At 39.4% G+C, this 26,904-nt stretch overlaps 1 protein-coding gene across 3 annotated transcripts in view; it reads right to left on the bottom strand.

Annotated features, from left to right (window-relative positions):
* LOC129767813 (peptidoglycan-recognition protein LE-like) overlaps positions 1-20,271 on the bottom strand; it is a 30,331-nt gene extending 10,060 nt beyond the window's left edge. The window contains exons 1-4 of one of the 3 annotated variants that reach the window (XM_055769045.1): positions 20,155-20,271; positions 19,873-19,966; positions 19,635-19,799; positions 19,457-19,569 (exon numbers count right to left, since the gene is read on the bottom strand). In XM_055769045.1, coding sequence (XP_055625020.1) covers positions 19,457-19,569; positions 19,635-19,799; positions 19,873-19,927 — 333 coding nt within the window. In that variant the 5' untranslated portion in view covers positions 19,928-19,966; positions 20,155-20,271. Of the gene's footprint in view, positions 1-19,456; positions 19,570-19,634; positions 19,800-19,872; positions 20,100-20,154 lie in introns of all 3 variants that reach the window. The other 2 variants (XM_055769037.1, XM_055769027.1) reach the window with 2 other exon arrangements.
* Between the last annotated feature and the right edge of the window lie 6,633 nt (positions 20,272-26,904).

The following is a 26,904-nucleotide window of genomic DNA, read 5'->3' as shown; positions in this document are numbered from 1 at the left end:
CCGCAGAGGACAAATTCAGCGTTCCGGAGGAGATTCGCAAGCAGAAACTATCCAAGTTTGCCAAAAAGTACATGGTGTGGCAAGCGATCTGTTCTTGCGGAAAGCGGAGCGCCCCCTTCGTGATGACCGGCACGGTAAACGGGCAGGTTTACCTTAAGGAGTGCCTACAGAAGCGCTTACTACCACTATTGAAGCAGCACGAGGGCCCGACCATCTTCTGGCCGGATCTCGCTTCGTGCCACTATTCAAAGGACGTGTTGGAGTGGTACAAAGCCAACGGGGTCACCTTCGTGCCAAAGGAAATGAACCCGCCCAACGCACCGGAGCTTCGCCCAATAGAGAAATATTGGGCGATTATGAAGCAGGCCCTCCGGAAGAACCCAAAAGTTGTCAAATCGGAGGCGGACTTCAAGAGAAAATGGATTTCTGTTCAAAAAAAAACTACAACCAACCTGTACAGAACCTTATGGACGGGGTAAAGAGGAAGGTGCGAGCATACGGGCTTGGGCTCGAAGTATGAATAAAAAGAAAATGCCAAAAGTGGTTTAATAGTTTTTATTTTACTGTCTAAAATTTTCAAAAGGATCGGTCTACTGGGCGAATTTCTACAGCGTTTTTTCCGTGATGCAATTTGATGTGACACACCCTTTAAGTACAAAGCCTTCAGGAAAAAATCAAGAATCAAGTTTGTAAAAAAACGCAAAAACACAACACCAAAGGTTCTTTTCAGAACCCCCAACATGTTCATAAAGAGTAAACAGTAAACTAATCCATTTTTCAGGTAGATAGGTAGATATTCACGTAGGAGAAGACAATAAAACAATATATTTAAAATATATATTTAGCAAAAGCTGTCCCCTTTGTATAGTCCTACGTCACTCCGGTTATGTCCCCGACATTACCCACCCATCTTTTTTTACAGTTTTACAGTACACATTCGCTTATTGGCGCTTTTTTAGTTGGAGTGCTTTTTAATTGGCGGTTTGCTAGTTGGAGCACGCGCCAATCAAAAAGTAGCCATCCGTCATAATTGTATGTCAGTTTTACTCTGTTGTTTCAATGCCATTTTTATTGAAGGGTCCTTGAATGTTACACCCAAAAAATTAAGGCACAGTATAAAAGTTTTTAGTTTTGCAGTTTGTTTGACAAATGATTTCGTTTAAATATATATATATAAATATATATACAAATATAAAATGAATTATATCACATCAAAGACATGAAAAACAACAAGAAAAACTCGAACTTTGAAATTTGTGAACTATTGCAGTGTTACTTCAGCCATTCCATGCCAAACCGATATAGTGAGTTTCAGATTTTCGTGAAAATTGGTAGCTTGGTTTCGTTGTGGTAAAACATTGAACCTGTATTATTTTTTTTGGGTGATTCCATTTTTTTAACTTTTCCCAAAAATTACTTTTATCAAAAACTCATAACTTTTGAACCACTAAGCCGATTAAGATGATTGACACATCAAATTGAAGTTAATTAGCTAGTCTTTTTTTGGAAAAATATCAAACTTGCAAGAAATTTGAGTTTTGTTTTCGTAATTATTGATTGTTTCCATTTTTTTATTGTTTACATGGTTTCGGCACCAAAGGTGCTATAATTTTCTATATTTTTCCTTTAAAACTGAGGATTTTTTACACATTTACATTTTTTACTCAAAAATCAGATGTGTTCTTTTTTTCTTTTTGGAGTTATAATTTTAACCGAGATGATCGATATATCAAATTAAAGCCAATGAGCTAGAATTTTTTGGGAAAAAACAGGAAGTGGGTTATATCTGTGGTATAACCGCAAGGGTGACGTAGGACTATCTTTGATTTAGTGATCATTTGTGTTTAATTGCTTCTGAATCCATTCTGAATGAATGAATAAATGAATATCTGGGGGACTTCGAAAGCGAGAGCGTTACGTTGAAGGCACAATATTCAGCGAAAAAAGCAATCACACGAAAGTTGTATAATACATAATACATTGCTTGTATTGTGAAATGATTTGTATTCCATTTCCAATAGACAAAATATCTGTTGCATCAAATCAGTCTACATATTTTTTGCGTTCGCTCATCCTTTCTCACAATACCCATTTCTCGTTTGAAAAATTGTTGAGCAAACATCGTTTGCCAGTGCGCGTAGAACGGGAATTCTTTCTTAGGATTCATTGCACCTCTAATAAATTGCCGAAAAACGTGGTCTTACTTTGATCGCACTTGATTGAAAAATCACAAAACCAAATGTATTTGGTCGCAGTATTATTTGGATAGAAAACATAATAAACTTTGTCGCTTGAATGTAATTTTCAATTCCAAGGGAATGAATGAATGCGTTTCAGGTCAAGTCAGGCCAGGTAATGAATCCCTCAATCCCTCGCCGTTCAGCTCGTTCAGCTCGTTCAGTAAAGATGTTGTCTTGTCGATATCCTCACGAAAAATGAATGCGTTTCACCACCAGAATATCGCTTAGGTATGCTTTTTGTACGTGATTGAATCGAGAGAAGGTGTGGTTTACGATGGCAATTTGGAAGGCAAACTAAAGGGGAATGAACTCTCTGAGTTTGAAACTTCCAGCGACTGAGCAATCGATTGAAAATTATGTAATTTTCGCGATACGAAACATTTTCCGTTGCGCGCGCATACAATATTGGATACGAAAATTTTCTAAAATTTCTTTTCTACTGATAGGGAAGAATAATTTTCAGAAGCTTTCCTGTTAATTCAGGTTGATTGAAAAATCACAAAACCAAATGTATTTGGTTGCAGTGCTATATGGATAAAAAACATTAGAATAAACTCTTTGGCATCAATGTATTTTTCAATTCCCAGGGGAACTGACAGAGTACTTTTCAGCAACGATTAGTTCTTTCCCGATTTTCCACGATACTCGAAGTCCACCAATGATTAATACTAACTCGATAACCACCTGTTAATAGCGTTAATTGGCCTGTAAAAACTTTTCTGAACTCTAATCCATCAAATTTGGAGCCCTGAAAAGGGCCGTTGATTATATGCTAAGCTAATAGCACGCTCTCCTCGGATACGATGGGCCAGCTGGATGTTCATGGGCATGATGTGACGCGTTTTGCATGGATAGCACACAAATTGGTATCTTCGAATAGGCCTCCTGCAGCGTCATAACCACGGAACTTTTGAAGCGCAAGTCGGTAATTTCCTCGGAGGACTCGATTCCTCCTTTGAGTATTAATAATCTCTTTCTGGCAAAACGAAGTGGTATGAATCACATTATTCGAAAGATAAAATGAAGATGTTTTCTGCCAATTTCTTTCAACCTCCGAACATCTCTTTCTCCCGTTTGTCGTTATTGCGTTCGCTAATCCTTTCTCACAACACCCACTTCTCGTTTGAGAAAATGTTGAGTAAACATCGTTTGCCAGTGCGCGTAGAGCGGAAATTCCTTAAGATTCATTGCTCCTCTAATAAATTGCCGAAAGACGTGGTCTTACTTTGATCGCACTTGATTGAAAAATCAAAAACGAAATGTATTTGGTCGCAGCATTATATGAGTAGGAAGCAAATAATCGCTCGAAAACTACATGATTTTCGCGATGTGAAAATTTTTCGTTTTCATGTTATGCATCCAATATTGGATACGAAAATTATCTACTGATGGGGAAAAATAATATTCAGAAGCTTTCCTGTCAATTGCGATTGATTGAAAAATCACAAAACCAAATGTATTTGGTTGCAGTGTTGTATGGATAGAAAACATTAAAATAAACTCTTTCGCATGAATGTATTTTTCAATTCCCAGGGGAACTGGCAGATTATTTTTCAGCAACGATGATAGCAACGAGGGTTCCGCGCGTGTATGTGTGTGTGGCGGCTGCTCCGCGGAACCGTGGAACCGTGGCATCACTCTCCTCCTGATGGATTCCCTTCTGGCATAAGGTGCACAAACAGGCTCTGGGTAACACCGTTCATCAGTGCTTTCATGATAAACGAAGTTAGCTTCATCACAACTGCGACAACATGCTCCAATCGCTGTTCAATTATAACTGAGTGGGTTTACGAGCGGTGCTCGCTTATATACCGATTGGTGATTTCAATAGCCTGTTTTGAAAGCAATTTTAAGGCTATTGAAACAAGTTTTTGGATGAAAAAGTAACAAGTATATAACGCGTAGACATTTTATCTTTTGAATGAAGTATTTATCATACCATTTCGTTCAGTTATTTAGGAGCTATAAACGCTCAAAATCTCGGTCTCCGGCGTAACGCTTTCGTTTTCGAAACTTTGATTTTACACCCCGGTATAGAAATGAAAGACGTAGTCCTACGTCAATATTGCTCATGGTTTCGGGACAAAGGGCGCTATACTATATATGCAAATAAAATTCCCCTTTTTGCAAGTGTGAAATTATTGACTTCAATAAACTATGTCGATTATCTGAATCGGTTCTGTAGATCAAAAGTTATGAATTTTTGAAAAACGTAATTTTTGGAAAAAAGAAGAAAAATGATTTTTTGAACCATCGGTTAAATTTAAAAAACATAATTTAAAAACGAAGAACACATTTTTGGATATGTTATCTAAAAAATTCTCAGCTTTCGAGAAAAATATAAAAAAATAGGCGCCCTTAGACGATGAAAACTATAAAGATCAAATACGATCAATAATTAAGAAAACAAAATTATTTTTTTTGCAAGTGCAGTATTTTATCAAAAAAAGACTAGCTAATTGGCCAATTTGATATGTCGATCACCTGAATCAGTTTAGTAGTTCAAAAGATATGAATTTGTGCAAAAAGTTATTTGAAATGGAATGGGTTGTAATATTTTGCGAAAAGGAACAAAACTTCCCATTTTACACGAAAATCTGAGAACAACTATATCGGTTTGGCATAAAATATATATAACACTAAAAAAATATAGTTTGTGGTCATTTCTCCGGCAACTAAATAGCTGAATACTAGAAACTAATCGATGTTAACGTTTCATTACCTTTTAAATTCTAGATACAATACCAACAGAGGGTATTTAAAAAAAATAAAAATGGTGTGTTCGAAACTGAAAAAAATGAAATTCATCATATTTGTTTTTTAAGCGTACATACATTACCTAGACATTTGTCATCATTGGTGGAATACGATCATGAATGTTGTTATGAATAGCAGAGCAAGTTATGATTACAATACATATGGGTATATTTTGATAATGCAAAAATTAACAACATTATACATAAACCGATAAAAATGCATTAACATATTTGTCTACAGCACTTTCAGCGTCTATATATATTTTATTCAATTTTCAGTTCGTAATTATTTCTATTCCATTCGCCGTGTTTATCATGATGATGCTAACATTAATCACATTTTATACGAACCTCCCACCTTATATATGACGTCTCCCACCGTTTTAGAGACATCTCAACATTATGTTCAATTTTTAGAGCGTAAACCATCTGTCAATTTTTTCACTGTTTACATTTTCTTGCCACAAATCGTTGCCACTTTTTTCTCTCATTTTCCACTTCTCTTCTCTGGTAGAAGGTTGACACAGCTGAATATACCGAGTTACCTACTAAAGGGGCTTGCCAGTCGAGAGAAGCAATAGCGTTATTTTATGACTCGAAATTACAGCGTCTGAAATTCATAGTCGTCATATCCGTTTGTGGCTCCGTGTTGCCTGGAGGCTAATTGAAGGAAATTCAATCGGGAGATTGAAGTGGAAGAATTCAAGTTGAACTGGAAGGTTAGAAGGAGTTCAACCGGAAAGTTGAATTGAATTCAATCGGAAGATTGGAAGGAAAGGAGTTCAACCGGGAGGTTGAAGGGAATTTAACCGGGAGGTTGAAGGGAATTTAACCGGGAGGTTGAAAGGAGTTCAACCGAGGAGTTGAAGGGAATTCAATCGGAAAGTTGAAGGGAGTCCTTTGGAGAGGTTGAAGAGAATTCCTTCGGGAGGTTGATGGGAATTCAATCGGAAGGTCGAAGGGAATTCAACTGGGAGATTGAGGAGATTCAAACTGGAAGATTACAGTGAATTCAACCGGGAGATTGAGGAGATTCAAACTGGAAGATTACAGTGAATTCAACCGGGAGGTTGAAGGGAATGATAAGGTTGAATGACGTATGAACTTGAATGGTTGAAGTGTTTCCAACCGGAGAATGAAATTAATTAAATCTGGTTGACGGTTGAATTAAATTTTATTCAATTTATTAGCTGAGATTGAATTAAATTCAACCGAGAGGTTAACCCTTTCCCGTACAACATCGAGTCTCACTCGTGGTGTACTTTCATAACATAGGGCGCTAGATCGCCCGACAGAGTAGTGAAATCACTTGATGTGTGGCGTATTAAATAATACGGGAAGGGGTTAAAGTGAATCTAACAGGAAGTTTGAAGTGAATTTAACCAGAAGATTATATTAAAAGGAAGTAAATAAATGTAATCAGGTGGTGGAAGGAGATCCCTATCCGGAAGTTGGTAAATACAACCGGATGGTTGGTAAACAACGTATCTAATAGTGACAGATTTCTATCGATCAGATGAGACGTCCAGTGGAATCTAGATGTCATATCCGAAAGATACGGCAAAAGTAGCCTGAGTTTCAAAATTTTGCAGAAAAATAAGGAAACCCGGGATAGAGATCATTAGTACATGGAAAATGTGAGTAAATATAAAGGTGGTGCAAAATGAACCAACCTTTGGAAGAAGTTGAATAAGCTGGATACAGGAGATTAGAACGAGACGAATTCAGTTCAGATTAGAACAAATTGTGACACGAAGACATGGTGTACATTGTACTTTCAATCGGAATAATTTTGAAATGAATTTCATTGTGGTGCATCACATTTAATTTGTCCTCACGTCGAAGAGATGAATACTTCTAGCACTGCGGAATGCAGCTCAGGTTTGCCACAAGTGGTTTCTGTGGACATGACAGATGAACAAATAACAGAAGAACTATTTTCAGCTTCAAACCCCGCAAATTACGCATGACTTTCTCAAAGATAAATTGTCGTGATGTTCGTCGATTTAAATGCTATGTTCCATATTGAATCATTAAGGTAAGGGAGGATTGTAGGGTACATCTTAATATAATAATATTGGTCTGGATTATCCCTCTCGATGTCAACATAGAGAACGTGGACAAATAATAAAAATGATGTGTGCAAACGGTAGTCACAAGAAACAGAGGACAGAACGGGACGAATTGGACGGGAAGCCACGACAAGATGTACATTACAACGGATGCCAAGCAAATCTCCGGTTTGGAGTTTTTCGTCTGCAAATCGGTAAAAAAGAAGGTTCACAAATTTGCCAAGAAGTATTTGGTCTAGCAGGCGATATTTAGCAAACCGTACATAACGACCGGTACCATCAACGGCCTCCAGAAGCGCCTGCTGCCCTGCCTCCGGTCCCACGAAAGTGCCACTCCGTCTTGGACGGATCTGCGGCTTTATTCCCGTTTCCACTTCACGGTGAAAACGAAACGAACGGCACGCCATTGAACTACGTTTTACGAGATAGTTTTCATGGGTTTTCAGGCAGAATGAACAAATAAAAATAAAATAAAATAAAATTTATTTTAATTTTAAAATTTAATAAAAATAAAATGAAATAAAATAAAAATTATTAATGAAAATTAACTTCTCCGTATCAAATTAGTGATTAATGTGAATGGATTCCATTCCTACTACAAAGTTTAAAGCCTCTCAAAAACAAAAATTTTGAGAGGCTTTAAACTTTGTAGTTCATTCGCCTCTATGTGAATGGAAAACTTTGTTTTCTTCATGTAGTAAAATAATCTCTTACAAAAATTGTATCTGAAGATAATTTTATATTATAATGATGGTTTTAGTGGAAAACGAATTTCGTATCCAGATGTCGACACCGTACCGTTGTAATCGCGGAAACACTTCATTCCGTTTTCACCATGAAGTGGAAACGGGAATAAAGCCGCTGATATCGTGCCATTACGCGAAACCGGAGATGGAGTTGTACGAAACCAGAGATGTTGTTTTTGTGCTGAAGGTGGCAAATCCACTAAACTCGCCAGCTCCGAAAAACAGGGAAGGTCTTCAAAAACGACCAGGATTTGAAGAAAGTGAGGATGAAAGTGTGTGGAAAAAATGGCGCATGTGTTGCACAGAATTTAATGAGTAGCGAAGTCCAAGGTGCAGGCATTTACCCTAGGAGAGGAGGTTGAGTCAACCAACTTTGTAAAAACATAGCTAATGTGTGTTTGTTCGAGAGTTTCAAAAATATTTGACATAAAATGAATTGGTGATCATTTTTGTCTGTTGCATTTTTTTCGAGTATGTCGTAAATGAGTCAATGCGTTCCAAGCGTATTGACAGAGCGGCCGTTCCTTAGTCACAAATCAGGAACTAGATAAGAACTGAAGCATAAAAAATTGCTAAAAAAATGGTTGAAAAGTCTATTCCAAAAGTTGATTCAGTTGAGTCACTATTTTACGAATTCGAAGGCATATCTTCAGGAAGTAAGTATGAAGTTTATGTAGGGGAGATGGGGGTAAGACGGATATGTAAAGGAAAACTTCAATTGTATCTTTGGAAACTCATGTTTGCCAAAACTTAAAAGCAGTTTCTCACAGTTCAATATACTGATTTTCGAAGTAATTGGCCAAATGTTTTATAAAAATGTGTTTTTTCATGTTTTTTACTGAAATTAAAACAAGCCGAAAAGTAGAACATTTTTATCGATGCGGGTATAATGGACATGTAGTGGGGGGAATAGGAACAGGTCAATAATATACGAAGCGTAGAAGTTTGTCGCTCGCGAGAGGAATAATTTCGCTCTCTCTGTGTTTGTGCGTCCAGTAACTGAAATAGAACAAAAAGAGAAAGCAATATAAAAAAGAGTTCAATATTATTCCCTTCACTTTCCATCATGCATTGGATGTGATTATGGATGTGACTGTCCATTTCAACCCCACCAGTGCAATTATTTCAATAATTTAAATTTACCACTTACGAAAGAATTTACTTTTCCGTACATACCTAATATCGCTTCTCTGTCAACTCACAAACCAAAATATAATTATCAGCTAATTCAATTTTGCAATTAAATCACTCAGAATGCTTAACATCGAAACAGCAAAAATTACATCCACGCGCGGAATCATGTTTGATTTTCGGTTTTTGTTTCTCTATTTCACTTTGAACAGTATCCATTGTAATAGGATGGTTTCAATATTCTAGAATAGCATGTAGAAGGAATTCCCATCAACAGAAATTTGGAATTCATAATGCAGCTATACAAATCAACCACCTGTTGATTTGTATAATTGCATTACCCCCACTGTACCCCCACTGTTCGTCTTACCAGCGGCTCCCCTATGTTTGTTTTTTGTATTCTATAATTTGAAGAATGTCACAAACTGAAAATGTAACATCCACAAAGATGGAATCGGCGATTGGAAGTAACCCGTTGGTTACACACGATTATTCCTAAGGTCTCGAATGCATGGTTCGAGGGATTGAATGTAGGTCGTGATTTCATACGCGTTATATCTCGGCCACGAGCTCACGCGTCTCACCGGCGAACCCAGAATCCAGAAAGTAATCAAAGCTGGAAGGATACGCTGGGCAGGACATGTTGCAAGAATGTCGGACAACTATCCTGCAAAAATGGTGTTCATCGGGAATCCGGCTGGTACGAGACGACGAGGAGCACAACGAGCAAGGTGGTTAGACCAAGTGGAGCATGACATGGTGAGCACGGGGTGCCCGCGGAATTGGAGAGAGATAGCCACGAGTTAATTGAAGAAAAATTGTGAATCAGGCCATGTTGTAAAGATGTTAAGCCAAAATAAATAAATAAATAAAGATATCCCGGCTTATGTCCAATCACTACAACCTAAACGTGCGTCTTTATCGCATTGGTTCCCACCACCCACACTTCCCCCAAATGGGCTGATCCCTTTGGCGGAAATTTGCAAATTTTATTGTTAAGAGCAACTGATGGTAATATTCTTCCACCCAACCCCTTCGTTGTATCGAAATCGATCCAAGGTGTGATCGGAGGTAAATTCAAAGATGCAAAACCTCAACGCGATGATAAAGGTCGCCTTCAATATGTTCTACAAATACGCGACGTCAAACAGATTGAACCTTTATTGGGTATGAAGTCGCTATCTGACTCGACCCCAATTGAAATAATTTTTCATCCCACTCTTAATCAACGCAAGTGTGTTGTATCTTGCTGGGATGTTGTTTTCATGCCAGAGGATCAACTTCTTACTGAACTCTCTGAGCAAAAAGTTATCGGTGTCAAAAGAATATTTAGATACGATACAATTAAAAAGGAAAAGGTAGCAACTTCTACCCTAATCCTAACCATCAACGGAACAGTCGTTCCCGAAGCGATTAACTTCGGTTTCATTCGCGCACCAACCAGAAACTACTATCCAAGCCCGATGCAATGCTTCGGATGCTATAATTATGGACACACTTTCAAGAAGTGTATGAAGAAAATACAGTTATGCCGTAACTGTGGTGTAGCACACCCAGAACTAAACCAAACCGATAAAGAAAAGGCGAAGAAGTTTCAATGCAATGCACCTGTCTCATGCGTGAACTGCAAGGAAAATCACTCCTCCACTAGCAGGAAGTGCCCAGCTTGGATCGCCGAGGACAAAATAACACGAGTTAGGATTGATAAAGGAATCTCCTACAAGGAAGCTAAATCCATTTGTGAAAACAATAATGGTTCTTCCTACGCTAGTAAATTGAAAGAGCGGCTCGACAATATCCAAAACACAGGATGCCAACAATGCAAGTGCAACTGTACACAAACAAAGTCAGCTCCTATTAAATCGAATAAGACTGTTTCTATTCAGGCCAATAAAAAATCTGAACAGGGATCCAGCATCATTCCAATTGACTCTGAGGAAGATTCTGAATCTCCAATGGAAATCGAATCAACTTACTCAAACAAAAGAAAAATCATCTCGAAAACAACAACTTCAGATGAATTCAAATCATCGGAAGATGAACAACCAATTGAGAAGGAATCTTCTAGGAAGAAACCTAAAAATAAGAAATCGACCCCAACCCTACAGAAGACCCAATCCCACCAGAACTACCTATCACAACCCAGCACTTCAACCCAACCAATTGGATCCAATCCACCTACTACCCAACACAAACCCAATCCTACTACCAACAAACCAATTGTTAATGTTTCCAAAAATGATCCGAGACTAAAACTCAAACAATCCAAGGGTGAAAAACCCAACCACAACTAATTTCAACTGATTTCTACTCCACCAATCTCCAATTTATCCTCCACACCTCAGCCCACTTCCCTCCTTCCAATCTTAACATTCAATCCCCCACCTAATCATACACCATCGTCTCGAGACCCTATCCCTAATCGCAAACTTTCCATTCAATGGAATTTGCGTGGGCTTTACAGTTCAATGAACGAAATAAAATTAATGTTAGCGGAAGAGGAACATCTCCCACTAACCCTAGCTTTCCAAGAAACTAAAGTACCGACTGGTACAGACATGAATAGTGCCCTAGGAGGCAAATTCAAATGGTATTTTTGTGACGGACTATCTTCACAACAAGGAGGAACATGCCTCGCTGTCCTAAGTCACCTTTCTCATACTGTGATCCCCATAACATCACCACTACAAATATGTGCAGTCCAACTCAAGGGACCTTTCCAGGTAACCCTTGCTTCAATATACATATCCCTTCAGCACAATATCAATAATTTTGAAGTTGATTTGGTAAATGCTTTCAAACAATTACCACACCCATTTATTATCATGGGTGACTTCAACGCACACCATACTTCCTGGGGAGGAAAAAAATGTGACGCAAGAGGTCATACGATTCTTAGAATCATCCAAAAACTGAACCTCATTATCATCAACGATCATCAACATACCAGACTCGATCCACGTTTTGGATCAACGTCTGCCCTCGATCTCACGATCGCATCTTGGGAACTGGCACCCAGACTAAATTGGTTTGTTGACAATGACCTCAGAGGAAGTGATCACTTCCCAATTCACATCAGAACATTAACAAGGAATCCCAATATTACTCTTCGCAGAAAATGGAAATACCAATCAGCCAACTGGGAAGGCTTCGAATCTACAATTGACAGCTTACTTCAAGCACACATAAGCTACTCTGTTGATGACTTTACTCAAGCCATTCTCTCCGCTGCAGAAGTAAATATCTACAGAACAAGTGGGAACCCCGGTCGTAAGGCTGTCCCCTGGTGGAATAACGAAGTAGCACTTGCCATCAAAAAAAGAAGAAAACTGCTTCGTCTTCTCAGACGTCTTCCAGATGGAAACAACAGCAAAAGGATTGCTTTATCCAATTTTCAGGAAGCTAGAGCTAATGCCAGAAAAGCAATAGCCGGAGCAAAAACCCAAAGCTGGACTGAATTTCTTGATGAATTTAATCCTTCAACATCTTCAAAAGAACTATGGAACAAGGTCAACGCTCTCAGTGGCAAGAAAGCTTCTAACTGCTATTCCATTGAGATCAACGGTATTACTACTGAAGACCCTGGTACCATAGCCGAACATCTGGCAGATCATTTCGCCAAATCTTCATCCACTTCGAATTACACCAATGCCTTTAAGAATATCAAAGCCAAAGCAGAACTAGAAGTGTTTCCCTCTGCTACAGGTCAACAGCACGAATACAACAAACCTTTCTCCATGGACGAGCTGCTCTGGGCCCTTAAAAGGTCCAAAGGTAAGTCAGCCGGCCCGGATAATATCGAATACCCGATGATAAGACACCTGCCCCACCATGCGAAAACCCTGCTTTTGCAGATTTTCAACGAGTGCTGGACAAACAGATACTTTCCAGATTCATGGAAAGCTGGCATGGTAATCCCGATCCCCAAAGCAAAGGAGGACAAACGTGATGTGAATAGCTATCGCCCTATCACGCTCCTTAGCTGCTTAGGGAAACTTTTTGAAAGGATGATTAACCGAAGACTGATAACAACCCTCGAAGAACAACAACTACTAGACCCCAGACAACATGCTTACCGTCGAGGAAAAGGCACAAGTACATATTTCTGCCATCTCAACCAATTTCTTCATGACTCCACACAGAAGAGACAACACAATGAACTTGCTTTGCTTGATCTTTCCAAAGCATTCGATACCACCTGGAAGCATAATATCATAGATCAACTCCACCAATGGGGATTCGAAGGGTACCTCTTCGAAATCATTCAAAGTTTCCTCCTCAACCGAAGTTTTCAAGTTTTCTTCGGAGGGTCAATATCTGAAAGCCGAGTTCAAGAAAACGGAGTACCACAGGGCTCTGTTCTTTCGGCAACTCTCTTCTTAATAGCAATGCAATCAGTTTTCGATGTTATTCCACCAAACATCGAAATACTGGCATATGCTGACGATATACTGCTTATGGCCCGAGCATCATTCACTGAACTTGCACGCAGAAGACTCCAGATAGGAATCTCTGCTATCAGCAGCTGGGCAGATTCAATTGGTTTCAAAATTTCAGCACAAAAATCCAATATACTTCATTGCTGCAGTCTAAAAGGTCACAAGAAAAAATTCAAACCATGCATAATTAAAGGTGCACTTGTGAAACGAGTTAAATCAGCTCGAATTCTAGGTGTTACAATAGATAAAAATCTTTCATTCACAGACCACATCAAAAAGACAAAAGCAGATATCAAAAGCCGTATCCGGTTAACGATGGTAATAAGTGGTCGCAGCCGCTTAAGCGCGCGTAAAACCATTTATAAAATCGGTAGAAGTATCGTCTTCACAAAAATGCTATACGGGATTGAACTCTTCAGCAGTGCATCCTGGAAATCAATTGATCATTTAAAACCTTGCTACCATAGCGTAATCAGATATGCCTCAGGAGCCTGTAAGTCCAGCCCAATAAAAACTTTGCTTGTGGAGGCTGGCCAAGTTCCCTTCGAAATGTTCATCACCAGAGCCTTGGCCAATCGAGCCATCCGAATCTCACAGAAATATCCAAATCTCACATCAACCACCACGAGAGCTAGCAAATGGCTTCAAGACATTTGCAATATCACTCTCCCGGGAGCCGCTCCTCTAACTAGAGAAGGCCCTCGACCATGGTACGACCAAGGACCAAAATTTGACTGGACTATTAAAAACTCTGTTAGAGCTGGTGAAGCCAACAGTATAGTCACAGCTATCTTCAACAATCACATACATAAACAGTTCCCCTTCCATCGCAAAATCTTCACAGATGGATCTGTTGATGGTGATAAAGTAGGATTTGGAATATTTTCCGACAATGCTCAGATAAAATTCCAATTACCATCCATTTGTTCAATTTTCTCAGCAGAAACAGCTGCCCTCCTCGTTGCGATATCACTATGTGATGATAACACGAAAACGGTGATTTTCTCCGATTCCTACAGCTCCCTGCTTGCACTCCAGAGTGGCGAAAATAAGCACCCCTGGACCCAAAGCATTGAAGCTGGAATCAAGGGAAAGGACATCGTTTTCTGTTGGATCCCGGGACACTGCGGAATTCAAGGAAATGAATTAGCTGATCGTCTTGCCAAAGAGGGAAGAAATTCTGAACTATGGACTGATATCCCCCCGTCCGAAGACATCATCAGATGGGTTGATAACAACCTACGATCGTGTTGGGATATAAATTGGAACACCTCTAATGACTTCTTTCTAAGAAAGATAAAGAATACCACCCATCCTTGGATGGACAGTACTAAGCGCCCCATTCAAGTATGCCTGACACGCTTGCGTATCGGGCATACTCTCTTAACACATAATTTCTTGATCGCAAATCAACCGCGCTGCACATGGTGCAATGTAAGGCTCACAGTAGAGCATTTGTTAATCAATTGCCCAGTTTTTAACATCTCTAGAACAAAATTTCAGGTTGGAGACAGCATCAGAACTGCATTAGCAAGAGACGACATCGAAGAGGACCGGACCATAAAATTCTTAAAGGATACAGGTTTATTCGACAAAATTTAATAATATAATATCGAAATGAATACACATTAAAAGTATTTTCCTTTTCTGTTCTTTTATTTTCAGCAAAAGATGAGCAGGTTTTTACGCCCATTTTAGAAGCAAGCTCTTCAAGCACACTAAAATGGGCTTTTTCCCTGCTCCAATTGTTTGGTTGTGTTTTTGGCCCCAGAGCCGTGTAGGGTGCGGCGATACGACATACGTCCATAGCGGTTACTAAGACTGAGTCGAGCGAGAATAACGAATTTTACAATAGTTTTTCTTAGTTTTCCTTTAGTTAAATTTCCCGCCCTCAAGGGCAAGAGACGAATGAACTCTCAGAGTTTAAAGTCTCTCTAATTCAATACCTTCCTTCCTTCCGAAAATCATCACCTTTACACCGACCACCGCGACGACAACATCACAGAAAAGCAGCAACACCAAACGAGAAAGCAGCCGAACACCGAAGAAACAAGAGTTGTAGAGATAGAAAGAAATATACGTATTAGAGTAAAAGTTTTCTACCATCTTTCTTCTCTGCAATCATTCCGGAAGAGTATTTAGCCTTTCTCAAGGCTTCCGATCCAGCGAATCAACCCGCATCCGAACACGATCCCCGACGAGAGCTCCACCCGTTCAGCCAATTGGTCCCGAGCTCAGAAGTTCCCGAAAATACAGTCCACCGCAACCTAGTCTTTGTTCCCAGACTGAACATGGTCCTGTCGAACCGGATTTGGAACTTCTGAGTGCCCTTCCCGAGGACGTGTGGAGATTTTTCCGATAGATTACAACGAAAACAAAACAGTGCGCGAAAGAAGCTGTGTGCAAAAAGCTTCTCGGAAGAAAAAGTGCAAATTCAATGTGCCGATGAGTCGATAACGAAGCAAAAATAACCCTACGCAGCGAACAGCAAAACAACATCAGCAATATCAGTGCAGTAACATCGCTGTGCAATAAAACGAAAGTAGCACGAAGTACAGTCAACACAAGGACGAAAGAAGTGAACCGTTTCGAGAACATTATTACAGTGAGTGAATTATCCGTCAGTTAACCTATGGAGCAGTTAGCACCATTATTCCGGCAGCGAAAACACGTGATGCAGAAGGTTTCCCGTATCCACGACGCAGTTAATAATGAGAAGGTTCCAGTAACGCTTGCGCTGCTGAAAGTATTCACGAAGAAGATGAAATCAGCATTCAACGAGTTTTCCGTCTTTCACAATCGGGTTGTTGCTATAATCCCCGAGAGCGAAATAAATCACCAGGAGCATGAATATTTAGAGTTCCAAAATTTGTTCGATTTGACAGCCGCCAGCATCGATTAACTTATCAAGATGATGGCGACGCCACACTTTTCACATTCATCAAACCCACCACCAGAGACGCACATTCGTGGTGTGTTATCCTTGCCGAAGATTGTGAGCCAACAATCGAATGCTGTTTCGTTGATTCGAAAGCCGCTGAGCGGAAAGTGTGGTATCTGCAGTGAATCTCTAGTGACAAGATCTGTGAACCCCAGCGCAGAGGTCTTGTTTTCCGGTGAATCATTGGTCCAAACGATTAAGGAATCGAAGCAGCAATTCTGGCAAAAAGAAGAAACTACAGACGCTTCTACTGTTACATCAGAAGAACAACGATGCGATCAACAATTCACATCAACACATTCCCGCGAACCCACCGAGAGGTTTACAATGAAGAGGTCTATCAAGGAAGACGTGATCCCGATAGACAGTTGCTATGCGTCAGAAGTGTCAGAAAACCGATTCCAACGAAACTCTGAACAAAATGCGCCAGGATCAACAATTCACATCAACACATTCCCGCGAACCCACCGAGAGGTTTACAATGAAGAGGTCTATCAAGGAAGACGTGATCCCGATAGACAGTTGCTATGCGTCAGAAGTGTCAGAAAACCGATTCCAACGAAACTCTGAACAAAATGCGCAGTATGAAAATGTTATGCGCGTAAATCGTGAACTCAGTTATCGAAATGTGAACGAATATGAATACAGTCCATCGATGAAGGCATACATTATGGCTTATCACGCAGCACTCCGACCTGTTAATTCTATTACCAAGTGTGAACCTGTTATCGATGCCAAAGCTGAACCATCCCGAAACATGACTCAACTAGTGAGTGACGAAAGTAAAGAATTTTCTACCGCAGCAAATATCAAGAACACTTGTGAGAAAAATACGATTTCCAAACCAGAAATAAATGTACAGCCATTCCATCAACTGACAACGAATCCGAAAACTGTTGAATTCCCGAACCGCAAATTGTGTTTAAACTTGCCGATAATGAAGAAGCACACAGCTAGTGGAGAGCAAGTGACATCCAAGTTCATCGAAATGAGAAAACCAAACAATATCAACATTTCCTGCCAACTGCGGGAGTCATCTTCCGACGACATTCTCCTGGATGAGACGCCGGCACCCAAATACCGTTCAATTAATACCGAGCGAAGTTTCCCGATAGAAAAACCACTAGTTCACCAACTTTGGCGATATCATTTGGACTGGAATAAGTTGATTGCAGACGAAATGAACGTAAAATGGAACGACCTGAGAAAATGTTTACAATGTTTACGACGGATGGATAACAGAATTTCCCGACAAATGACATCAGAAGCAGTCTGTTATAAGCTAGCCAATTACAGTTCATTCAAACTGAACCCCATCGTTGTCATCTCAGTGTTAACCATCGACCATCGAAGATACAGCTACTTCAAGAGACTCCAACGAGTTGTTGCTTGTGGTGAACCGCAGAGCAACCATTTCCACAAAAGTAAACCGATTCTTCCAACAAATCCAACTGATGCCTCATCGCTTTTGGAGAGCGTAGTCCAGAAGATTATCCTGCAGCCCCGCAAGAAGAACTGGAACATCATCGACAATGTGAACCAGTGCTATCAATCGAAGAAAAGCGAGGCGTACTTGCACCGAAACAACCGAACAAGCCGTCGAAGCGTCCCACCAACCGAAAGCGAAGGCGAAAACTGCTGATTTTCCGTTCTACAAATTGTGCTCTAAGATCCCGATAATGATGGAGCATATACCGAGTGGAAATCACGTGACATCGAAGACCGAGAAAAAACATCAATTCAACAACTTTATCAATACCACCTGGACTGGAACAAGTCCATTGCAGATGAAATGAAAATGAAATGGAACGACGCGAGAGAATTCTTTTCACGACTGATGGAGAACAAAATTCCCCGACATGTGACATCCGAAGCAGTGGCCTCAGCATCAACCATCGAAGGTACAGCTGCTTCATAAGACTTCAACGAGTTGTTGCTTGGACACCGCGGTTGGAGTACAACATCTCCGACAAAAATGAGCGGATTATTACAGCATGTCCAACTGATGCGTCATCACAATTGACCAGCGTGATCCACAGATTATAAAGCACACCATCGCCGAAGTGAACCAAGTATGATTGGTCTGTTACTCGAGAGGAACGGTCTAGTAACCCAATGGAAACTTGATCTCCGGAATAACGCAACCCTTGATCTTCTCGCCGGGGAGTATGTTCCGTCCTAACGGAAGCGAAAAACCCCCGTCGTATGCCACACCACCAACGAAGAAATTACGCACCACAGCAGAGAAAATTAACAACAACGCAATTCTCGCTCGCTATAAAAGCGAGGTGCACTGCCCGAAAATCATCACTTTTACACCGACCACCGCGACGACAACATCACAGAAAAGCAGCAACACCAAACGAAGAAGCAGCCGAACACCGAAGAAACAAGAGTTGTAGAGATAGAAAGAAATATACGTATTAGAGTAAAAGTTTTCTACCATCTTTCTTCTCTGCAATCATTCCGGAAGAGTATTTAGCCTTTCTCAAGGCTTCCGATCCAGCGAATCAACCCGCATCCGAACACGATCCCCGACGAGAGCTCCACCCGTTCAGCCAATTGGTCCCGAGCTCAGAAGTTCCCGAAAATACAGTCCACCGCAACCTAGTCTTTGTTCCCAGACTGAACAACGACGAACAGTCTCGTGAGAGACATTTAATTCGCGAGCAATCTCTCAAACTTAAATGACGTTTTCCGAGCACAATTCCTTTTATGTTGTCGATGTTTTGACGTGGCAAATCGTTCATCTCATCAGTGTTTTCGACATAGTTGAGTCAGCCAATATATTCTACAACATTTTCATCGTTTCGGCACAAACAATTTTGTTTGCAATACAAAATTTTACACAATACCTTTGACGATTTGAATTATCCATATCAAAAATCGACGAAAGAAAGTTAACTTGTTCTTAATGACGCTGTAAACAAACTGAATAATAGATCGCGTTCAAAATTGACATCAAGATGACTGGCAGTAGTGCCAACGTAAAAAAATAATTGAAAAATAATTTAAAATTACAAATTTACTTGTACTTATTTGACAGAATGTACAAGAATTACCAAAGCAATACGCGAAGGAGACTAAGTAATTCTACACCATTAAATTAGGAGGAGCTTTATAATACAAACCTGTATGTTTTTGAATGTCTGAGTATTATTTCCTTTGAACACATTTTGTAGTATTTCCGTGTGCCTAAACTCAGAAATATTCGATTGGGATGACACTACTTTCAGTTTGTCTCCTGGGCATATGTAAGTAAAAATATGTACGTTTGTTATTACGTCACATTTACATTAGGAAAGTTACCTCTATTCGCACTATTTAAATCAATATTGGCTATGTCATCTGCAATCGAGCTGGCATCATTATCCTCTACAGAAGAAACGAATTCTGTGCTGCGTCCACTGATGGAAGACAAATCATCGCTTGTCGTTGAAAATTCACTACTTTCAACCCATTGTTCACATTTTTCTTTGAATAATGTGAGAATGAAGTTATTAGGCCGCCTCAAACAAATTTCTTAAGCTATCAGTTATTATTTTACCTTTAGCGGAACATTGCGTCGCATAATCCGTCGATAGTTTGGAGTTTGGGTCCATTTTTTTGATCGATTGTTGCCGGTTAATTCACTTCTCGTACTGACAGATCGAGTATATAATTGAATTGAATGGTGAATGTGTTTATCTTATCAGTAAATTACGATATTCTACTGTGTAACTTTTTAGCAAAACCCACACTTCTATGCATTGAACATAATGCTGAATAATGATTCTGAATAGAAAGAATTCTTGCTAAACTCGGTTTGTGAAAATGGTCTCATAGTTACCTTAGAACTCACATTAAAGTGTATTCAAAGTTTGTAACATCGCTTCACTTGTCTAATATAAATGAATTAATGACTAACACGCATAGCATGAAAGAACAACTGTAGCCAAAAATCACTTCACATACTCTCTGGAAACTGGGGATTTTTGTTGCACATTGAAGTCAGAGTCTAATACTGTAAACATAAAGGCGTTTGAGAAAAATCGGAGTTTCAGTTGAAATACACCATATGTATTCAATTATATTAATTCATCGAGTCTCATGCAATTCGGGGATTTTCAACGAACCTGGAGCTCGATATAGTCAATAGTAGCAAACATAAAGGCGTTTAAAAAATTTGAATCGCTTAGAAACGTTTCTACCATTTGATTGGGGTGTTCCTTATCATGAATTGCTTTTTGACGTAGGATTACGTCTTTCATTTTTGTATCGGAGTGTAAATTCAAAGTTTCCAGAACGAGAGCATGACGCTTGGAGTCCAAGGTTTTGAGCGTGAATAACTCTTAGGTATTAGCGCCACCGGCAGGGTTGCCACATATACAGATTATTCTGTATTATACAGATTTTTCGCCAAATTTTTGATACAGAATTAAAGATTTTCGGCAAAGATACAGATATACAGATTACAGATTTTTTTTTATAAATTCAATTTATAATATTCAATTTATTACAGTGCATACATAGATACCTCGATTTATAAAAATGTCTAACGCAACGCAACGAGATGACTTTCGTTGAAGGCGTTGAAGAGATTAATCAATCCACAAATCGTATTATTATTTAAACGATCCTATGACTAAATCGATTATGCTGTTCCAAAACTTTGTTCTACTGCTCACCAATAACGTCAATTCCACTTTTCAATCAGAATGTTCTCAATATTCCGAACTTTATAATGAGACAAAAATGTTCTTGCTGATCATGTTGGGTAACTTATGTTTGGAGAGCTACGTGCAACGATCCGCAGATGCTGATGTGAAAGATTTTGAAGACTTTCTGAAGAAGCCTGATGTTTAGGTTGGTATTGATACAGAAGAAGCTGAAAATGGATTGGATACAGCTAGGAAGCTGATCTACGAACCGATTTGTCGTGACTTCTATATTGAACTCGTGAAACATATTTCAAAGCGATTTGATTCCAGCTATCCGGTTATCTAAACTGCGATTGTCAGAACCGCAGTTTAGACCAAAATTTCGTCATGCTACCACCCTTAACCCTCAAATGCTGATGTATCTGTACATCAGTGTTTTCTTCCTTACATAATTTCTAAACGGAAATTCAAACACAGTATTTTTTACTTTTAATATGTGTTTAAGAAGGAAAAATCATGCATTTAGGGGTTGATGATTTGATAGGCCAATTTTCTCAATTCGTTGGAGCAGGTAACAAACAAGGCTCGAATAACGAATTCAGGCTACTTAAGACAAATCTTATGGGGCAATAATTGAGTGACTCAGATATAGTTTGGTCCCAGCTGTTGGATGTCAAAAGGCGTTAGGCGTCGTGCACAAATTACGTAAGGTAACGTGTATGATGACCATTTTCTACTCCTTTTATTCCAGCGTTTTGGATACCGTGTTTTCAAGGGAAAGATAGAATTTTGACTAGTGCGGAAAGTAAGTTAAATGTTCTTTTAGACGATGCAAAATTACAAAACTAGACTATTTCGATTGCTTATGGTCCGCTCATCAAAACAAGCCATATAAATTTAATTTATTGAATTGAAGAAAGTCGTGGTGGTCCTTAACCGACCCTGTACTTCCCATCAATTAGGGAGAACGCATTTGTACTTCAGAGGATCTGATCAGGGCCACCCTCCCCTATATATTTGACTAAATTCGACATTCACACACGTATGACTTTGGATACTGTGTGTCGTTCTACTAATGGGTCATGTTTCAGATCAACTCATCTGCGCTGTATTCGCATTGAGATGCCTAATCTTGTATGTTTGGGCCTAGTACATTGGGCTTCTACGGGATACCCAATCTATCGCTAAGTTGTTTCACAGATCATCTAACGATTCCGCACACTCAAAATGTTTCACTTCCATTTTCAAATCACTTGTTTTGAATTTTTCATCCAAGTGAGATCCATAATTATCATGAGGAAGTATTCAACACTCTAACACCCGGAAAGAAGAGTTTACCGACGTTCAACTCGGTTGAAAGCCAAGCGTTCTGGAGCATTTGTAACAAAGAATATTGCATCACAATTCAATTTATTAAATTGATGAATCGTCATATCTACCGTTCTGAATCATATTTCATACAACATTATATTTCGGACACTTTGTTCTAATATCTTGAAATGCTTAATGCACTGATGATATAACTATCAAATTAATATCACAATTGCTTCTTTAGAGTAATCCCTTGGTTTCACTATCATTTCACATGAGAACTACATTTGAGTTATAACATAATCGACAGAAATCTTACAACACTACTTATTATCGTTTGTGTTTGACGTTTCCTTAGCGTGAGAACGTAGAATTTACCCATTCATTAATATTTAAATTTCTCCCGTGTTTCATCAGTTCTCATCATCGTTAACAGTTTACTGTGATTGCTTGGTAAGTGTCCGAAATTTGAATTCAATCTTCCCGAAATTTGATTTAGTGTCCGAAATTTGATTCTTATTCGCTTCATTTCAAAAGCATTTTATTCGATGATTTTTTTTTATGTTTTCTATCAAATAGGTACCAAAGTAGAACTCTTAAAAGCATATTGAACTAATTTATTAAAAATATCAACCAAATAATACCTGTGCATAAAGTTTAGATCTGTTTTCTGCATCATATGCCTTAAGCGTCCGAAATATGATTCAGAACGGTATGATCTTTTAAAAAACGAGGGTTCTCGCCTGGTTCTTCATCCACATTATTATGACTGGCTTAGTCCTTGATACCAAATAATTTCGATACCACACTTTATTCCTTTCCAGAATTGAAGTCAGCTGCTCACTAATATAGGGGCGCGTTGATTTATTTAGTGATAAAAATGAAAATTTGTTACGTAACGACTACGGCTACCCCCCTCCCCCCTATGTCACATTAAGTAACGAAACCTCAACCCTCCTTCCCTACATGCGTTACGTGATTTATGCACGACCCCTTTTGAGAAATTTGTGTATCCATTGGTAATGTCTTTTTTAAGACACTTTTTGATAACATTTATCATCGTGTGTTGAGCGAATATTATCGCTTTACAATGCAAACAAAACAAAGTCTTGAAATCGGTTTTTTATCCCATTTGTTCATTTATTTAGGCTCATTAGCATTTTAGCTGTAACAGAACCGAATTTTAATCGTGTACATGTAGATGTTTTATCGTATCTATAAGTTGTACATTACACAATAAGCATTTTTAGGCGTAAGAGTATTCCGTCTGTCCTTACTCTGTTCAGTTAGACCACTGGACCGCGGAGATAGTTGATATGATCATTGGTGTGTTATTAATAGCACAACAGCCCGATGTTTCAGACAGAGCAGAGCAGTTGTAATGGATGAATCGATCTCCATTCGACGAAGACCCCCTGGAAATCGGTTGGCACCCACAATTATAGACTCTATTTTGATAAAGAAAAACTATGTATCGGCTCAAGGAGGAGTTTCAAGGATGAAATTGACGAAAAATTTGAAGGTAAAATGTATAAACATGTATAAACATCATACAATTCAGAGTCATGTCATGTCATGTCATGTATTTGCCTTTGATGACTTTTGGGCATTACGGACGACTAATTGTTCAAATGTTAGGCTGCGGTAGTACAAAACGATAAAACAAAGTTTTAACTAGTGATGAAATGGATAGTAGTTTGGCCGGATACCGAATAACAGATATCCGGCCAGCCTCGAGCCTCAGCCCTTTACAAGCTTATACACGACTAAGAGAAATGACAGGCGAATATGAGGCAAATGAAGCGTTAAATTTTAGAAATAAATAAACACATTTTTAAATCATAATTATGAACGAATATTACATTTTTCCTTCCGAATAAATACCCTATTTAATAGTGTATCAAGTTTTCTACAAAAAATCTGGGACAGTTTTTTTCCTGATAATCATTTTATATCATAATATTGAGATTTTTGTAAGTTGTACTTAGAGTTGTCTTCAGAAATGGTAATCTGAGAGGGGGTACACTTACTTCACTACAAATCAAATCTAAATTATTATGACCGGCGACCGGCGGTTGAAGTATTTCGCTTTTATATATTTTATTATAGCTTTTATATATTCGAGGTAATTTTGCATCAAAAAAGTATCTGGACAGAGGCGAGACAGCCCAAAGAACACAGATTTCGCTTCGGAAATTTATTATTTCATCATCATCATTATTCAGCATAATTTACCACTGGTTAATTTTGAGTACTGTTATAGAGTTAATACTGTTATGAGTTGATAATAATTAATATTTAATCTTTTCTTTATATATATATATATATATATATATATATATATATATATATATATATATATATAAATGGATTAACTCGAGAACTAATCAAGCACAATTTGGGATGTGAGAGTTTTTGGTATGAGAAATTGTTCTATGATGGTATGACACCCCTCCCTCCTCTTGAATGGAGAGGGGGTCCCCTTAAAAATATAACTCATATTTCAACCAAACATGACAATTGCAAGTGGTTGAAAAATCTTGAACGAGAATTGTGTATGAAAATAATCTGATATTATAATGATGAGTTTTGTTAGAAATACTAGGAATTTTATAATAAAAGGTAAATTCAACGGGGTCGATTAGAAGATCAATCAATGAACAGTTCTGCGATTGGACTTATGAACTTGCGCTTAGTAAGAAAACGTGAATGTTTGAAGGTATTGATAACAAATACCAATTTTGGGCGGAACGAAGTTTGCCGGGTCAGCAAATTGCGATCTGACGTCAGCTTCATAAAGGGTACATTTTTTCCGCAATAGCAGTTCATCAGCGACCAGAACTGGTTCGAGAGCATCAACCAATTTCACGAGTAATATTTCAAAGCGGCATAAAGGCAAATAATCATTCAGCTCGCGCAGTCCGAAGACATCGGTCGCAAATTTGTTCGCGTCTATCATATAGTGGAGATTATACCGTTATCACTGGCTGGTGAAGTTATTTCGCTCTAACGGGGTTCTCTTTATTGCGCGAGTGAGAAGAGCAGCAATCACAACCAGCGTGAGGAAGAAGTTCTCCACCGCGGGCGCGGTGCATGTGCCGTATCATCGCTGTGTGTGCTTTATCATCGTCATCGATTCCATCATCGTGTGGTGGTGCGATTTACCGTTGCAGCTGTACCGAGCGATTGCCACGCGGTTCGATTGGGACACCGTTTCATTTCATTCGCATTGGTGTGCGATTTAGGTATAATATATATATATATTAGATTTAGGAAGATAGAAGAATTCAAAATTATATTTTTTCATATCTGCCGTAATGGCAGAAGGTCAAGTTGAAATGGAGATTGAAACTACTGTTTCCTCCTCACTAGCTACAACGGGGGCTGGGAAGTCGCTCAAACGCGTTCCCCCCTCAGAAGATGTCTCTTCAGAGAAAGAGTTAATTAACCTCAACAAGCCCCCCTCAAGAAAATTGGCAAACTTTTCCTCTTCGCCCCCTCAATCTCCCGCTTCCGCTCAACTCCCGAACTTGCCTCCCAGTCCTACTGATCCCGCTCCCGCTCAACAATCGACCTCGTCCCCCCCCCCTTCAGTTGTTTCCTCTCCTCGTGTCAAGGTCTATCCAGACGATGCACCTGGAGCTGGTCCATGGGTTGTTTTTTTCCGGCCCAAACCTAAAGGAAAATCTATTAATGTCATTCAGGTTTCGAAAGATCTGGCAAGATTTTATTCCTCCGTGGTCGAAATCTCTAAGGTTAGGCCGAACAAACTGCGTGTTGTCGTGAGTGATCGGAAACACGCAAATGCAATTGTGATCGACGAGAGGTTCACCCTAGAGTATCGTGTCTACGTGCCCTCCCATGACGTAGAAATCTCGGGGGTGGTAACTGAAACGGGTCTGACGTGCCAATTGATAAAAGAAGGAGTTGGTAAATTCAAAAGACTCCCTTTGGTGGGCGTTAAAATTTTGGACAGTCGCCAACTAGGTAAAGTATCCCAAGAAGAGGGAAAAACGAAATTCACGCCGTCAGACTCGTTTCGAGTAACTTTTGCTGGTTCGGCCCTTCCTGACTACGTCATGGTGGACAAATTGAGACTGCCTGTGCGACTCTTCGTGCCAAAGCCCATGACTTGCAACAAATGCAAGTCAGTTGGTCACACTTCAGATTATTGTGCCAACAAGGAGCGCTGTGCAACTTGCGGAGAGCAACATGTGGGGGAATCCTGCAGTGCGACTGAGCATAAGTGTCCATATTGCGGGGGATCCCCACACGTGCTCTCAGCTTGTGAAACTTACAAGAGTCGCTGGGAGAAACAGAAGCGCTCTTTGAAGGAACGCTCAAAACGCACTTTTGCGGATATTTTAAAGGGCGCTTCTCCACTTGCCCAACAACAATCAATCAACACTCAAAATGTCTTCGCCACGTTGCCCGCTGACGAAATGGAAGCGGACACAGCTGACGGGGGCACACCGTTCATTTTCCAAGGGAATCCCCGGCGCAAAAATGTGACCACTCCCAAAGTTCAAGGACAAGCCCCACCGGTTATACCCCCTGTTAGCATGTCTAAAAAATCGAGTGCAGCGGACAAGCAAAATCAGGTTCCTCCTGGTTTCCGTGGGAATGGT

The sequence above is a fragment of the Toxorhynchites rutilus genome, chromosome 1 (genome assembly GCF_029784135.1).
Source record: "Toxorhynchites rutilus septentrionalis strain SRP chromosome 1, ASM2978413v1, whole genome shotgun sequence".
NCBI lineage: Eukaryota > Metazoa > Arthropoda > Insecta > Diptera > Culicidae > Toxorhynchites > Toxorhynchites rutilus.
This window is presented reverse-complemented; position numbering and strand designations above follow the sequence as displayed.